At 33.5% G+C, this 15,555-nt stretch overlaps 1 protein-coding gene across 3 annotated transcripts in view; it reads left to right on the forward strand.

The window, feature by feature from the left end:
* Slc4a7 (solute carrier family 4 member 7) overlaps positions 1-15,555 on the forward strand; it is a 71,453-nt gene that overhangs the window by 15,463 nt on the left and 40,435 nt on the right. Inside the window, exons 6-9 of one of the 3 annotated variants that reach the window (XM_010638283.2) lie at positions 3,690-3,878; positions 6,317-6,685; positions 12,135-12,250; positions 14,133-14,290. In XM_010638283.2, the coding sequence (XP_010636585.1) occupies positions 3,690-3,878; positions 6,317-6,685; positions 12,135-12,250; positions 14,133-14,290 (832 nt within the window). The remainder of the gene's footprint in view (positions 1-3,689; positions 3,879-6,316; positions 6,686-12,134; positions 12,251-14,132; positions 14,291-15,555) is intronic. The other 2 variants (XM_010638284.2, XM_033757083.1) reach the window with 2 other exon arrangements.

A 15,555-nucleotide genomic window follows, 5' to 3' on the forward strand; every position in this document is an offset into this window, starting at 1 on the left:
TGTGAACCTGTGCCTTCCTGTTCACCTGTCAGCTCAACAGTGTGTTCCATAATTTTTTATGTAGTTCCCTGATCAACAACATTTTGTTTTTCCTCTCTTGTAAATGATCTCTTATGAGTTCCAGTACCAGTCCTCTAAGAAAATTTCTGAGATATTTTGCACTTGTTATTTTCTTTCTTTTTTTTGGTACTGGCAATCGAACTCAAGACCTTGTGCTTGTGAGGCAGGTGGCGGCACCACTGAGCTAAAACCCTGAATTGCACTTGTTATTTTCTTCGTAAATTATCAAACTATGCCACATATTTAGGATCAAGTAAAACACAATCATGAACCAACACTTTGTAGAGACATCATAGTTGCTGCATAACTCATCAACATCTACCCTGCCTTTGGTTTTTTGGTAGAAAGTTACCATCTCAAGCTTCCATTTTGTTGGCTTCCCTATCAGTAGTTCCATCATGGTGCATGTTCACACCAGCAGTTCCAGTTTGTTTTTCTTTGTCATAGTCAAGGCCAATGTTATATCTTTTGGAAATCCAAAGACTGTATTGTACAATTCTCTGTTTTAAAATTGCATCATTTCATTTGCAATTTCTGCTTTGTTCCTGTGTTCAGTTCCTGGTCAACTTGTGCTCTGTTAGCAAATATAACATCAATTGGAAACTGGTAAACCAATTGTCCAATGTCAGATTTTGATTAGTTTGGGAGATGGGAGCAACAAGTGTGTATACAACATTGTTCAGTTTATTACTAATAAATAAGGGCCTGATGGCTGGGTTCCAGGATACATTTCTAAATTGAAGGCATATTAAGTCCTCACATCTATAAGGGAATCAATTTTTATGCTATATTTTGAAGGTTTTTTTGGTATATATTGCCTGAAGCTACAGTGACCATGATAGGATGCAAGATGTTCATCAAGAGTCAGGGACAAGGGGAAAAAATGAGAACCAAGACTTGTCATGTAGAGGTACAAGATCCCAATAATGAATGTAACTGTACTGTATCCCTAAAATGTACCAATAAACTCATTTAAAGCTGGAAAAAAGAGTAACTCAGTATTAGAGATACAACATTAAAAGGACTGTGATTAATACAAAATTGATTTTGAAATGGAACAAGCATTAAAAGCTTTGATAACTACAGTTACATAACAAAAGGAAATTGTAATAAAACAACGTATAAAATATAACAATAAAAACCAGAAGATAGAGGAGATGTCAGAAAAAAAAAAGAGTCATATATTCAGATGGTGTGTGAATTGTTTGACATTTACCCACAAATATCTTAAATAGTAAGAAGATCATCAAACCTTAGGCAGTTTTGAAAGAAACCGAATCTTCTCATTGTTATTCTACAAAAGTAAAGCCCACACCCACTGCTTTCCTTACTTCTTTTACATTCCTGCAGTTACCATTAGAAAGCCCTGCTAACTGCAGCAGACCTAGGAATACTTTCATTTTGTATCCTTGAGGTGCAGCTACCAAGATACACAGCTGGCTACTATTATGCTGAAGTGCAAATTTACAGTAGAAAGATATGGGATGGGTTGTTACAACCCAATGTTATATCAAGAAAATAAAATGACATCTTAGGTATTAATTGAACTTCTGTTATTTGCCGGGAATGAGGAATTGTCACAAATAAAGATAACACTTTTTTGTCTGGGACAAGTTTAGAGATGAATGAATTGGATGTACAGTATCAAGAGAATGACTATTGCCATAAATATAGTTTGTTTTCTGGAATAAATATAGTTTTCTGGAATTTCAAAGAAAAGAGTTTTGTTATGTTGGTTTTTTTTTTTCTTTTTGGAACAAGTCTAGGAAAATTTACGCAGAACATTAATTGTTCAGCTTACTCATAGAATTTGAGCAGTTGTAATAAGAACAGATAGTGCAAGGCAAAATGTTCTAAGGAAGAGGCAGGGCAGGAGGAAATGTCTAGGGTTGTAGAGACATGAGTCATTTTCCCAAGAGCACACAGATTTCTTGAACAAATGGAGGAGACATATTGGGAAAATAAGTTAAAGATAGGTTATCATTAATCTTGAATTATAGGGATAAGAAATTAAATTGTATTTGGTAGCTGTTTTGACAGTGTTGGTGCTTTTTAAGTTGGGGACTAGTATGATCCTGAGGTATTATTCAGGAAGGTTATTCTGATAGTAGACTATAAGTTGGCTTTGGATGGCCATAAACTGGTGATTCCCCTGCCTCAACTTCCCAGGTAGCTGGGATTTCAGGCGTGCACTACCACACACAGCTCTAAGGTGGCTTTGCATTATGAATAGGTTAGGACCAAGTTCTGTAGTTACTCTTTTAGAAGAGTCTAAGCAAGAAATGATGATGACCTGATCTGTGATAGGTATAGTGTGGAAATGGAGAGCAATTTGGAGAATTATGAGTAAGAAGAAAGTGGAAAAAGACAGCTGTGATACAGTTGTTTGATCACTACCAGTCCTCAAAACCCAAATCAAGTGAAGTGGTAATGAGTTTGACAGTGAAACTATTGCTATAAATTGCTCCCTTAGATAAACAAAACAGTCTGTAGTGTTCAGTTGTTTAGAGAACCATAAACTTACTGGGATTTCTTAGGCTAGAAATACTTCAGTTTTACCTGGTTGTTGGATTTGGCCATGTGCTACAGATGTTTAAATTACCAAAGTGGGTACTTGTATGAATGACTAACAAATTGAGTTAATGTGAGGAATATTGAATGTGGACACAGGGTTTTTTTTTTTTTTTATTTGCAATTACCATGTAATACAATGTAGTACATACTTTCACTAATCATGGTATAGTCTGGAGTCCACTTGAGAGTAAGCTGTTATCATTATGTTGTTAGAATTTACTTGTGAGGTTGGCTCTTCAATTTTTTTTTGGAGTAATTTTACAGTTTTGAAAATTTGACTTTTTAAAGCAATCTCAATTTAGTATCACTATTTAAAAATCCTTACATATAATTTATAAATTAAAAGTACAGGGCTGGGAATTTAGCTCAGTGGTTCTGGCGCCTGCCTCGCAAGCACCAGGGCCCGAGTTTGATCCCTGGTACCAAAAAAAAAAAAAAAAAAAAAAAAATACAGTTACCATGATAATGTATAAAATTGCCAACAGTCTCTTCATTTCCCAAAACCCTGTCACAGCCTGATTTATTCCTCTTCCTAGAACTTATTCGTGATATTTTATCTACGTATTTGCTCATTGTTTTTTCTACCTCTGGAAAAAAGGGCAGAACTGTTGTATTCTCAATACATAGTAAGTACTCAGTAAAAAAAATAAATAACAGAATGAATAGGTCCATGTATTTATCTAGTAGAACGGTTTTTGGGAAAGATATGAGATGAGCCAGTAAATTAGCTTTGTATCTTGGAGAGCCAATGTCATTAAAATTCAGCCAAACAATTTATTTCATCTATATAGGAAAGCACTGTTAAAAGTGGGAAAGCTATTAATGTGTAAGAGTAGCCTCTTTGTAAATAATGGTATTTATAGTAAAATAAGTGTTTCTCTGTAATTTTCACTTTTGTCATATGGATAATATTCATATTTATGCATGTATTCAGTATTAGAACAAATAATACTTTCTAGAGCTATTTAAAGATCTCATGTTGAGATTTCCCTTAAATTTTATCTCTATTGTTATTTCTTTGTCTAATAACAATAACTGTTTTTTCCTTTGAACAGATATGGTGTTAGACAACATGATAGCCTCCGGTCAGTTAGATGAGTCCATAAGAGAGAATGTCAGAGAAGCTCTTCTGAAGAGACATCATCATCAGAATGAGAAAAGATTTACCAGTCGGATTCCCCTTGTTCGATCTTTTGCAGATATAGGCAAGAAACATTCTGACCCTCTCTTGCTTGAAAGGAATGGTGAGATAAGTTGCAGCATCCAATATTTGCTAACTCTTAGATTCTAACAACATTCTAATATATTACAGTTAGCACATGAGGAAAGAGATGATATTTCCAGATAATTAGGTTATTTTATATCTTTTTTGGTTCTCTTTTATCTTGTATAGTTATTTGTGCCTTTTAAAATGTCATTTCTGAAATAACTTTCTTTAAAATATGACAATTATATGAAATCACTTATATGAAAAAAATTAAGCTTTTATTTTTAAAATGGCACAGACTAATTTCTACTTTCAACTGTTGTACTCCTTTACTCTGAACTACTTTTTCTGTTTTATAATTGATAAAACAGGCATGGATTCTGATGTAATTTTAGATTAATTTTTAAAAATTCTAAATCTTGGGCTTGACTTTTTTAATTGTACCTGTATTCGTTTTTTTTGTTGTTTTGTTTCTTTCCTTTTTGTCTCCTGCATATACTATATATACCTTGGCATAAGCCAGTAGTTTTGGATTGGTTTTTCTATCTCACTGATCTTTTTACAGTTGTTTTGTTTCTTTCCTTTTTGTCTCCTGCATATACTGTATATACCTTGGCATAAGCCAGTAGTTTTGGATTGGTTTTTCTATCTCACTGATCTTTTTACAGTTTATGACAGACCTGTGTTACACTAAGGGTAACTCAGTGGGGTCACGGGGAATGGCTGAGACCCAGGAGCACAAACTCCATCTCTGTTCTCTTCTTGGAGAAGACAGTGTTTTTGTAGTGATTTCCCTCTCTACAGTGACTTAGGCTGACACACTGGGAGGGTTTGCCCTGCTTTCATCTGTTGAAGGTGGAGGAATATAACCCTAGGGTTCTATTTTGGCCCTCAAGATGAACAGTGATGACAGCAAACCTAGAGCTCAGGTGCCAAGGATCAGAGTAGTTTACAAGGCTCATTATTACCTGTAGATGCTACCGTGGCCCAAAGCTTATGAATCTTACAGTGATGATGCAAGTGGGCAGTGTCATTCTGCTTTCCATTTCTTTCCCTGAAAGGATAGTATGACTTGTAAGTGTTGTACAAGCAAACAGCCATAGGTGATGGAGTTTAACACTCCTAAAGTTGACAGTAATCATTTGTAGCTCAGTGTGAGATACTTTATTTGACCATTTTATCGTTAAAACTTTTATGCCTTTAAAATTATCCCTTGATATATTTAAAGAGCCTTAAGAATGAATAAAAAAAAATCTGTGAACCTGTTTAATTTAAAAGTAAGCCATATATGGCACAATTTGCCTTTCTGTATATTTTCTGCTTTATTGAATCTAATTTTTACCCAAAGAGATTTTATTAAATTTTTATTCCTTGTATGCAGTGGTTTCTTATTATTCTGCAACTGTAATTTGATTCCTTTTAATCATAAGACAATGACTGTTTTCTTTTAGCTGCCATTTTATCATGTTTCTGTATTGTGGTTGTAATTTAACACTTTCTGTATGTAGCTTGTTTTAACTAAATATGGTTGTTTATGGATTAAAGGTTAGTAGGTATAATAGTTCTGGGATCTCTTGAGCATGTAGCTTAGATAACTTAGGCAATAGGGGCTTGTTGCATTTCTTACATTTCTCCTTAAAAAAAAAGAATATTATTCTTTTATGCTGCACTAATAGAAATACTAGATGTTTTAAGTATAAGTATGCATGATCTTTTGAAATATTGTAGATTTACTGCCTTACAGCTGTTGCTGATTACATGCTTTTTACCTAGTTAATTCAGTGACTGCATGTGTTCGATTAAGTGGATCTGTGATATTAGAAGCAAGAAAATAACCTTAGGATGTTTACTACTAAATATCTTAGATTGCTCAATAATGTCTATCCTTTCATTAAAAGTTCCCATAGTTTGTTTTGTTATTTTTTTTAAACTTCACTTAAGAGTACCACCTTGTCCTATTAACTTACATTGTAAATATTTAATAGCAATTTTATGTTAGAAATTTTTAGGTATTGTTAATGTGGATTTATCTTGTAAGAAATAATTATCTGTAGCTATTTGGTACAATGTAGGAAAAATATACTGAATATAAGCTGTCAGTACTGGTAAGTTTTGGTTTGGTTCTCTTTCTGATTTTTGTTTTTTCATCTGCCATTTATTAATTATTTAAGCAGTAATTTTGTAGTGACTGTCCTTTTTAAAAGTGTCATACTGTTGGTCATACTAATTTCTAATGGAATATTGTTCCCTACCATTTTTTCCCTTTTATTATATGTTCACGGAACAAATTACATTTTAAGCCACTTTTCAGTGACTTTCTAATATTTAAGAATCTGATTGACATTTAAATCTCACAGCATGAACTGGATATTTGGGGCCTTTAAAGCTTGCAGTTTACAGTGTTTATTGATTTTTGTATCTCTGTTTGCCTTCTGCAGTAAACTTCATTATTTTTATTTATTTGTTTTATCTCAGGGGAAGGCCTTTCAGCCTCCCGCCACTCTTTGCGAACAGGTCTCTCTGCCTCAAACCTTTCATTGAGAGGAGAGTCGCCTTTATCTCTTCTTCTCAGCCACATTCTTCCTTCTTCAAGAGCTGGAACCCCTGCAAGCTCGAGGTGCACGACCCCAGTGCCCACCCCTCAGAACAGCCCTCCTTCCAGCCCTAACCTCAGTCGCCTGACCTCCAGAAGTTCCCAGCAGAGGCAGCCTCAGGCCCCAGAGCTACTGGTCTCACCTGCCAGTGATGATATCCCCACTGTAGTCATTCATCCGCCTGAGGAAGACTTAGAAGCTCTCAAAGGCCAGGAGCAGAAGAATGAGGAAGATGTTGACTTAACTTCAGGCAACTATTCACAGTCCTCCATGTGTGGTGCTTTGTGCCTCTGGATCACTTGCACTTGGAATGCCTTTAAGCACATAACTTGAGCAGCATATGTAGATAACGCTTATAATTTATTTTGACTTCTGCATGTTTTTTTTTCATTTATAGTATAATGTAGATTAGAATTATGAAAAGTTTAAGTTATAAAAAGACTAGAGAGAAAACTACATACAATCTTAAGTCCTTTTCAAGGTTTTCACCAAAATTTTAGTGGTTGAGGCTTGTGAATGTAGTTCAGAAAACAGGGATTTTTTTATAATTAATATTTTGTCACTTTTTAAAAAAATGATATGCATTCACTTGTAGAATAAATGAACACACTTATATAAAGACAATGAAGTGATGGGCCATTTATCTATTTGATGTTTTTTTTCTTCTCCAAACAATATAGCATTCTTTATCCTTTAAGAGAAGATCATTCTTTTTCTCATTTTGTCTCTGTGAAGATTAAGGTTCTCTAATATCTACCTCCCTAGAATCATTATTATTTTAAGACTAGTATTTCTGAATAGACTTTAGTTGTCCTTTATTTAATGCCATATATGCCTTTAATGTAAAACTTCTTGAAATTTTAAGGATCACAGTTTCTACAGTTAGGGGTGTGTTTTTTTTCATATGTGAATTAGAGAAATGATTTCTTAGTAATTAAAACTTTCTATGGCTTGTTTTGTTTAAGGGTTATAAATTATGATAGTTTTGGATCTTACACATTAATCATATAAAAATTTATACCTGTACCTATTTTCATCTAAATTTCATAAAGTATGTTTGGGCTGGGGATTTAGCTCATTGTGGTTCCATGACCTGCCTCACAAGTGCAAGGTCCTGTGTTTGATCCCCCTGCCCAAAAAAACTATTCTTTAGTGACTAAGCATTAATATGATTCATACCAGTACTAACCAGTGATTTTTTTTTTTTTTTTTTTTGAGAGAGTGGTTCGAGGATCGAGCTCTGGTCCTTGGGCTTGTGAGGCAGACAGCGGAACCTCTGAGCTAAATCCCCAGCCCCTAACTAGTGATTTTATTCACATCAGTATTATTACATTTTTCCAACCTTCCTATAATGTCTAACACTTCAGTGGCTTCTTATTTACTAAATTATCCTATTCAGTGTATATGGCAATTTGTGTGAGTTAGGTACACATTTTCAAACTCAGAAGTTGGTCCACTTTTCCTGGGTCTTACAGCTAGCAAGTGAAACAGCCTAAGTCATGTGCCTGCTGATTCTTGTATTCTTGCCGCTATGTGAAAGACCTCTTTCTCTCTGTTGATTTTATGCAATCAAACCAAGTACATTTGATTAAAGTTAACTATAGTTGCAAAGAAAGATACACTTTTAGAAATATGAATGGAAATTATATGGTTATAATTATACCTACCATTGTTTAATAGTTTGTTTTAGACACAGTAATAGGTTATCAGATGGAAATATTTCTAATTATTACAGCAGTTTGATGAGGTTGATATTAACTACTATTTTACAAATGAAAAAATGATTTAGAGATAATAAAACCAAATTGTAAATAGAGATTTGAACTCAGATCTACTTACAACATCAGTAGGGTAGTGTTTTATTGTGAATTTTACTAATAATTCATTCAAAAGTTAAAGCTTAATAATGAGGAAACTAAACATAAAGGAGGGGAAAAATCCCCAGAAATAATTACTCAGAAATAACATCTTTCACCTTATTAAAAAGAACAAGGAATCCTTTCTCTTCTTTCTTGAATAAAGGTGATTTTAAACATTTATTTTTATCTGATTCACATCGTTCAGTAACACTGAACATTTCTTGTTTTATCAGACTCTTTGTTATGAATGATAAGGGACTATACTTTTTATTAAAACGGAAATGATATATATATAGGTTCACAATGCCTTGTTTAGTCTGTGTTAAGGTTATAAAAGGAGCAATTAGCAATTGAGAAACATTTTTTTCTCATATTCTTTGCAATAAGATTTAAAAGCTTTTCTGAAAAGATTAAAATGGGAGAGAATTTCTGAAGACAAGGAAAAGATTATTATTTAAGAGGACATCTGTAGAAGATTGGTAATTACAGAGGAAGTCATGGGAGCACCACTACATTATTTCCTGTTTATGTCTGGTGCTTGAAGCACTTAGAAATGCCAACAGAATTTCCTTGAAGTCTGATACTGTATTAGAGAAAAGTGGCTTCAGCGTCATCTTGGAGAGGCCAGTGTCATAGTCATCATTGTGCATATCCATATTCAAAAAGAAAATAGATTAGGTATTCTTTGGAGACTAGTTTGTAAAAAAGGTGAATTCATTTTTAGTGTTTGTAAGTATGCTTTTTTCTAACTCATTGTTTCTTAGTCTTGGCACTGATGTCAGTTTGGGCTGGATGATGCTTTGCTGCATGTCGTGGCTTGAGAGGACAGTACTACTAAGCAGCATCTCTGGTCTCTGTGTATGAGCTGCGACTTGCTCTCCCCAGTTCAGTCAACCAAATAGGTTTGGGCCATGATCTTCCCTGGTTTAGAGCCACTTGCTCTGTTACTACTTTCAACATTTTAATGACAGAAGATAGTGAAATCTTTGATTTGCTTTTCTCCAATTAGACTTGCTATTTAAAAATAATACAAGTATAAAATAATAGGTTTACTAGAATACAATGTTTAAATCCCTTCATTGATTATATATTTTTTTCCTCAAGCAAAGAAATACAGTTATTCTTAGTTATCTGTGCTAATGATGAAATACATTTTGATGGGGTGACTTAACTCTAAGTCTTAGGAATTTATTGATTTTACTAGTTAAGAAAACAGCTTTAACTTAGCTGAGGTTTGGAAGGACTACACAGAGAGGAAAATGGTAGGAAACTCATAGTGGTATGCACCCACTATGCTGATTTTTTTCCATTAAGTTTATTGGTACATTTAAAGCAAACAATACAGTTAATTTATCATTAGGATCTTGTACCTTTACATGGTATATCTTCGTTCTTATGTTTTTCCCATACTCCTGCCCTCCCTTCACCCCCTTCACCCTTCCCTATTTACAAAGACTTTGTTTCCATTTTTTTTCACATTTTTTCTTTATTTCCCTTACTTCCTTTCCCCTCCCCTTTCCACTTCCCCTTTAGCTATTTTCTTCCTATTTCATCCTCTCAATTATAGCATTTGAACCTTATTTACATTTTTAGTTTTTCACACCAGAGAAACTATTCGATATTTACTTGTGTGTCCTATTTATTTCACTTCAGATTATAGCCTCAATCTATGTGCATCCATTTAGCTATGCATGTTTCTAGTTTCTCGTTCTTTATGGCTGAGTAGTACTCCATTTTATAGAAAAAAACACATCTTGCTGATTTTGTTGTTGTTGTTGTTTTTTGGGTACCGGGGATTGAACTTGGGTCTTTGCGCTTGCAAGGCAGGCCACCGAACCACTGAGCTAAATCCCCAGCCCATACATCTTGCTGATTTTGAAAAGGGACAGATTTAAGATGACCAGGTTAGCTATGTGGCTTCAGATAATGCTTTCTAGCTGTATATTTGTGTTCCATATTATATCTTCCAACCATAATGTTACTCTACAACTTTCTCATTTTATTGTTTTCCCCAAAATCTGATGGCTGCGATTATTCTGAAAATCTATGTACAGAATTACACATTCTCTTGATTATATATCCACAGATTGACACAGCTAAGCAGTTGAAAATAATACTAAGTTATAGTTGTCACCAGTGCCTTTGTTATATTTTTGTTGATTATCTTGTGTGGGAAATAGGTGGAAACTACTGAAAAAATTTGATAAACTCCTCTCACCTTGGACAAGGAAGAAAGGATGTTATTTTAGAAAGGGACAAAAGTCAGAGAGAAGTCTTAATTTCTTTTCCATGTTAAACATTATGAAAAATGTCTTAGTTTTCACTTCAGAACTGTTTAATTTTTCAGAGAATGAGCACAGAGCTCAATAACAGGTATTTTTATACTCATTTTTAAAGTCATAGTGAGAATTTATGTATTTAAGAGAAGTGGTTAAGAATTCTTTGTAATTGACTTTAAACCCAAATGTCTTAATTTCAGTATTCATCAGCTATACTTCTACAAAACTAAAAACTCTTAAATGCATCAGGTGTATCTAATATCTTGATAACTAGTATTAACTTCAAAGATTATATACTCTTTTTTTTTTTTTTTTTTTTTTTTTTTTTTTTTTTTTAGATAACTCCGGTCCTTGCGCTTGCAAGGCAGGCAGCAACAACAACTGAGCTAAATCCCCGGCCCCAAAGATTATATACTCTTAACTACAAGGTAAATTTTAATGGAATTTCTGTGGATCACTAGTTTTGACAAAACCAAGTTTGTTGTATTTCAGTAACTGTGATATTCAGTGTTTTGAATATTAATTTATATTCTTGATATCAAAAATCTTTTGTGTTTTGAAAAAAAGATGCATTTAATGATAGAAATCTGTGAAATGTACTTGAATTTTATTTACTCATTTAGTGGTACTGGGCCTTGAGCCCAAAGACTTTGTGCTGAGCTATGTGCACGGCCCTTATTTTTTTTTATTTGGAGGCAAGGTCTTGTTCAGTTGCCCAGGCTGTGCTGGAACTTGGGTTCCTTCTGCCTCAGCATCTTTCAGGGCTGGAATTACAGGAATGCATCACTGTGTTTGGCAAATTTTAAATTTTTTGAGATTTGAAGTTTTTGCAGAATTTGTATTGTTAACTGTGGGTTGTCGTGTGGGTCAGCTGATTGCTATAAAATGTCGTTGAATGTCACTTGAGTTAAATATACTAATGCTTGATCATGAGTTTATCAAAACAACTATCCAAACAACTCATAAAGCACAAGCTAGTTTTATAGGTTTGTCTGAATCGTAGGTTAGGGAATTAATTGCACATCAGCCTTGTGAATTATAAAACTTAATCTTGGCACTTATATTGTAAAACATGTAGTTTAAAGTTGTATTTCTTAGGAATAATGACAGTAGACATTACAAATATAAATGCTAAAGAAAAGAAAATTTTAGTCTTAAGAAACTAGCTTCTGAGTTATAGCTGTTGTATAGTTCTTGGTATAACCATGCTATGTGTAGTTGGGAATGGCTCAGCTCAGTGCAATTGATGTATTTGCAGTGGTATTCAGACTTAGATTTTTCTTCCATCTTCTGTGGTTCCATATTTATGCACTTTATTTTTTCAGAAGGCCACCGTTTTTATAAATTCCAGTTATTTTAAGTATTAAAATGTATGGCTTCATCATTGCTTAAAATATTTTTCTAGTTTTGCTAGTATGGTACTAACACCTGGCACTTTTTTCTTTGTTTAACTTTGCACATTCGCTTTTATAATCTGTCACTTTCAGGATGTGATCAGAGTTGCTACAGAGTGAATTATCTCCTTATTAATTCAGAATCGTGTATCTTTTCTTAAATACAGGTATCTTAGCCTCTCCACAGTCGGCTCCTGGAAACTTGGACATTAGCAAAAGTGGAGAAATTAAAGGTAATGGAAGTGGAGGAAGCAGAGAAAATAGTACTGTTGATTTCAGCAAGGTAATTTAGTCATTAACTATATGTTTTCATTTTATTTCATAATCACTATTATTGAGAAATTAACTTGTAGTTTGTGGCATTGATAACAATTACAATAATTTTTTAGTAGACTGCTATTTACATATCTACATGTGATACTTGTGATATGTTAATTTAAGGTCAGAAATTGTGAGAAAGGTTACCTCCAAGAATTTGAAAAACTATGCTTACTAGTTTTAACAGTGCTGAAAAAAAGCTATATAAATAGTATGGTATTTTCGTCTATACCTACCCGTAGATATCATGAAATTTTGTTATATTTTGAAATGCAATAATTTATTCTGGAGCTACCACCACTAGAAAGGTTAATTCTGGGAATGATATTTACAGCTCTTCCCTGGGCTGTAATGTAATCCCAGAATTACTGTCTTGTGGTATTAGCACGTTCTGGAATGTCACTGAGAAATATATTGGTGCTTCCCCATGGGTAGATAAAGGCATGGATTTAAAGATTCTCAACTATAATTTTTTTATTTGTTTGATGAATAATTGAAATAGGAAAAAGAACTTATTTCAAAACAGGACAAAAACTGAGCTTAAATTATAAAGGAATTAAAAATGTACATTATGAGTACTTACAAACGATTGTATGTAGCTATTGTAATTTTTTCTATTAATTTGCTACAGGATACCTAAATAATTTTGCATCCAATGTAAGGCTTTTTATTAAATATGATATGTCAAGCAAGGTTTTCCTTTCTTTTTAGGCCTTTTATTCTGTCACGTGAAGCTTCTAAGTCACATTTTACATAAAATAATTTAAATGACTTATATTATAGTTTTGCTGAGCCTCACACCTTAAAATTATAGCAGGTGTTGCAGTAAGGACTTTGGCTAGATGGAAAGACTATTACGGTTTTAATTCTCCTGATACTACTTTTACTAGCACACTATTATTTCAGATAATTAGAGAGTGTTCATAATTAAGTTGTGATTTATTCTTATTAAATGTATAAGTCAATGTAATTTCCATTATAGATTGCCTCTAGACATGGCAGTTGCCATTTATTTTTGTTCCTCTGTCACAGTTGTACTTTTTTTTTACTTGGCCTATCCTTGTGTACACCTCCTTGTCTCCTGTTGGGCAGGAGTCTGCCTCCTGGCACTGTAGTTGTGGCACACTGGGTGTGGGACTCAAGAGGCCCGCTGTAAGTGCTGGTTTTCTTTTTAATAGCTAGCCCTGTCAGTGGTTGTTTAGTGACTTGTATGGAACTGTGTATAAATAAAGAAGTTGACATGACTTAATACCATGTTTGTAGTCTTTTCCTTGCAATTATACACAGGCAACTAAATTTTATTTATTATGGCATTATCATGTATCTGAACTAGTAAAGGCTATAGATTCTAGTTGTAAATAACAATTTTCTTCTTAATGAAAATACTAGGGAATGTTAGAATTGTTTTAAAGGGAGACCTACAAGCATATAAAATATAAAGGGACTCATTCATTTCTAAAATTAACCCGTAGGAAATAATGAATATGTTTTATCACTGTGTATAATTTCATGAATCCTTGTTAGTTTGTGAACTATATGTCCTTAGTAGTTTTTAACGACAAATGCTATATTCATTAAAAAATTTCCCAAGTTTTATGTCTGATAGTTTAAATCTCTGAAATAGCAAAGATTATGACAGTTACAACAGTAGTACTGATAAATATTTTGTTTGCTTCTTTGTATTTGTGTATTTTATTCTTTATATGTGTGGAAATTTTGGCATTCATAAATTTGTTTAGATCAGGTTTTGATTAGCAAATAGTGTTTAAAAGCATTCTTCTTTCCTGTTTCCCTGTAACTAGTAAGTACTGTGAAAACTTGATTTGTAATTATTACTTATTTAATAGGTTGACATGAATTTCATGAGGAAAATTCCCACGGGAGCCGAGGCATCCAATGTTCTGGTGGGAGAAGTAGACTTTTTGGAAAGGCCTATAATTGCATTCGTTAGACTGGCTCCTGCCGTCCTCCTCTCAGGGTTGACTGAGGTCCCTGTTCCTACAAGGTAAAACTTAGTTCCAATTCTTGTTTTTGCAGTATGTTCAAATCAAACATTTTTATCCACTGAAAGAACAAATATCTTGCTCTATGTCAAAAAGCTCTTTTTCGTTGTTAATATTTGGTCATTTAGACTTACCTTTTTTATTGAAATTAGAAAAAAAAAATCAAAATTCTTTTAGGAAAAAAATTTCTTTTGTACCTTTATAAGAATTTTGGTATTTTAGTAGCTTTGGTATTTTTAGTAGCTTTAAACTCAGTGTGTGTCTTGTGTGTATGTGTGTGCATGCATGTGTGTGCTTGTGCATATACTGGGGATTGACCCAAGAACTCTGCATGTACGAAGCACACACTGTAAAGCTGAGCTACAGTATTAGCCCTGATTTGCCATTTTATGCATTTATCTAATGTTATGTGCAAGCACTGGAGTCAGAGAATAGAGTTGATATTTTTGTTTGTTTGTTTGTTTGTTTTTAGAGGATAGAGTTGAATCTTTACTGCTTTTGTGGGACTGGGGTCAAGTCTTAAATTTTCTAAGTTTTACTTGTAAAATGAAGATTCTTTATAAAGTTGAATAAATGTAATAATGCCTTTGAAGTAGACAAAATGCTTTGTTCTGGTCTGATCAAAGTTTTCTGCTTGTTATAGATTAAAAATTAAGCCAAGGGTAATATGTGTAAGAATAATTAGCAAGTTGTCTTATAAGAGTAATTAGTTTATTAGCTAAAGAAGGGACAATTGTAGTTTGCTAGCTTTGGAATTTTAATTGTAAATAAGATTTATTTTTATTTATAACATTTTCTCTTACTATTTTATATGTAACCTAAAGAATAAAAGGAGCGGATGGAAAAAAGTATATATCACTTATTTTTAATTTCCTTTATTCAGTTTTCATTAATGATGTAGTATTGGTAAGTGAGAAAAATAATTATGTGGATTCATATGTAAATTCTCATAAAAGTAGGAGAATAAATACTGTGCTGAGCTGAATATGCTTATTTTTTGGGACAAGGTACTTCAGGCTGGCCCTGAACTTACTATATAGTTCAGGCTAGCCTTAAACCCATGGAGATTCTCCTGTCTCAGCCTCCTGAGTAATGAGATCACAGGAATGTGCCACCATGTCTGGCATGAATGTGAATATTAATTCTTCACAGTAGTGTTAACTAGGATATAACCAAGTATGAAGTTAAATACTTCTTATAGGGCCGGGGATTTAGCTCAGCGGTTCAGTGGCCTGCCTTGCAAGTGCAAGGACCCGAGTTCAATCCC

Source organism: Fukomys damarensis, unplaced genomic scaffold, assembly GCF_012274545.1.
Source record: "Fukomys damarensis isolate Sample0158 unplaced genomic scaffold, DMR_v1.0_HiC HiC_scaffold_28, whole genome shotgun sequence".
Taxonomy (NCBI): Eukaryota; Metazoa; Chordata; class Mammalia; order Rodentia; family Bathyergidae; genus Fukomys; species Fukomys damarensis.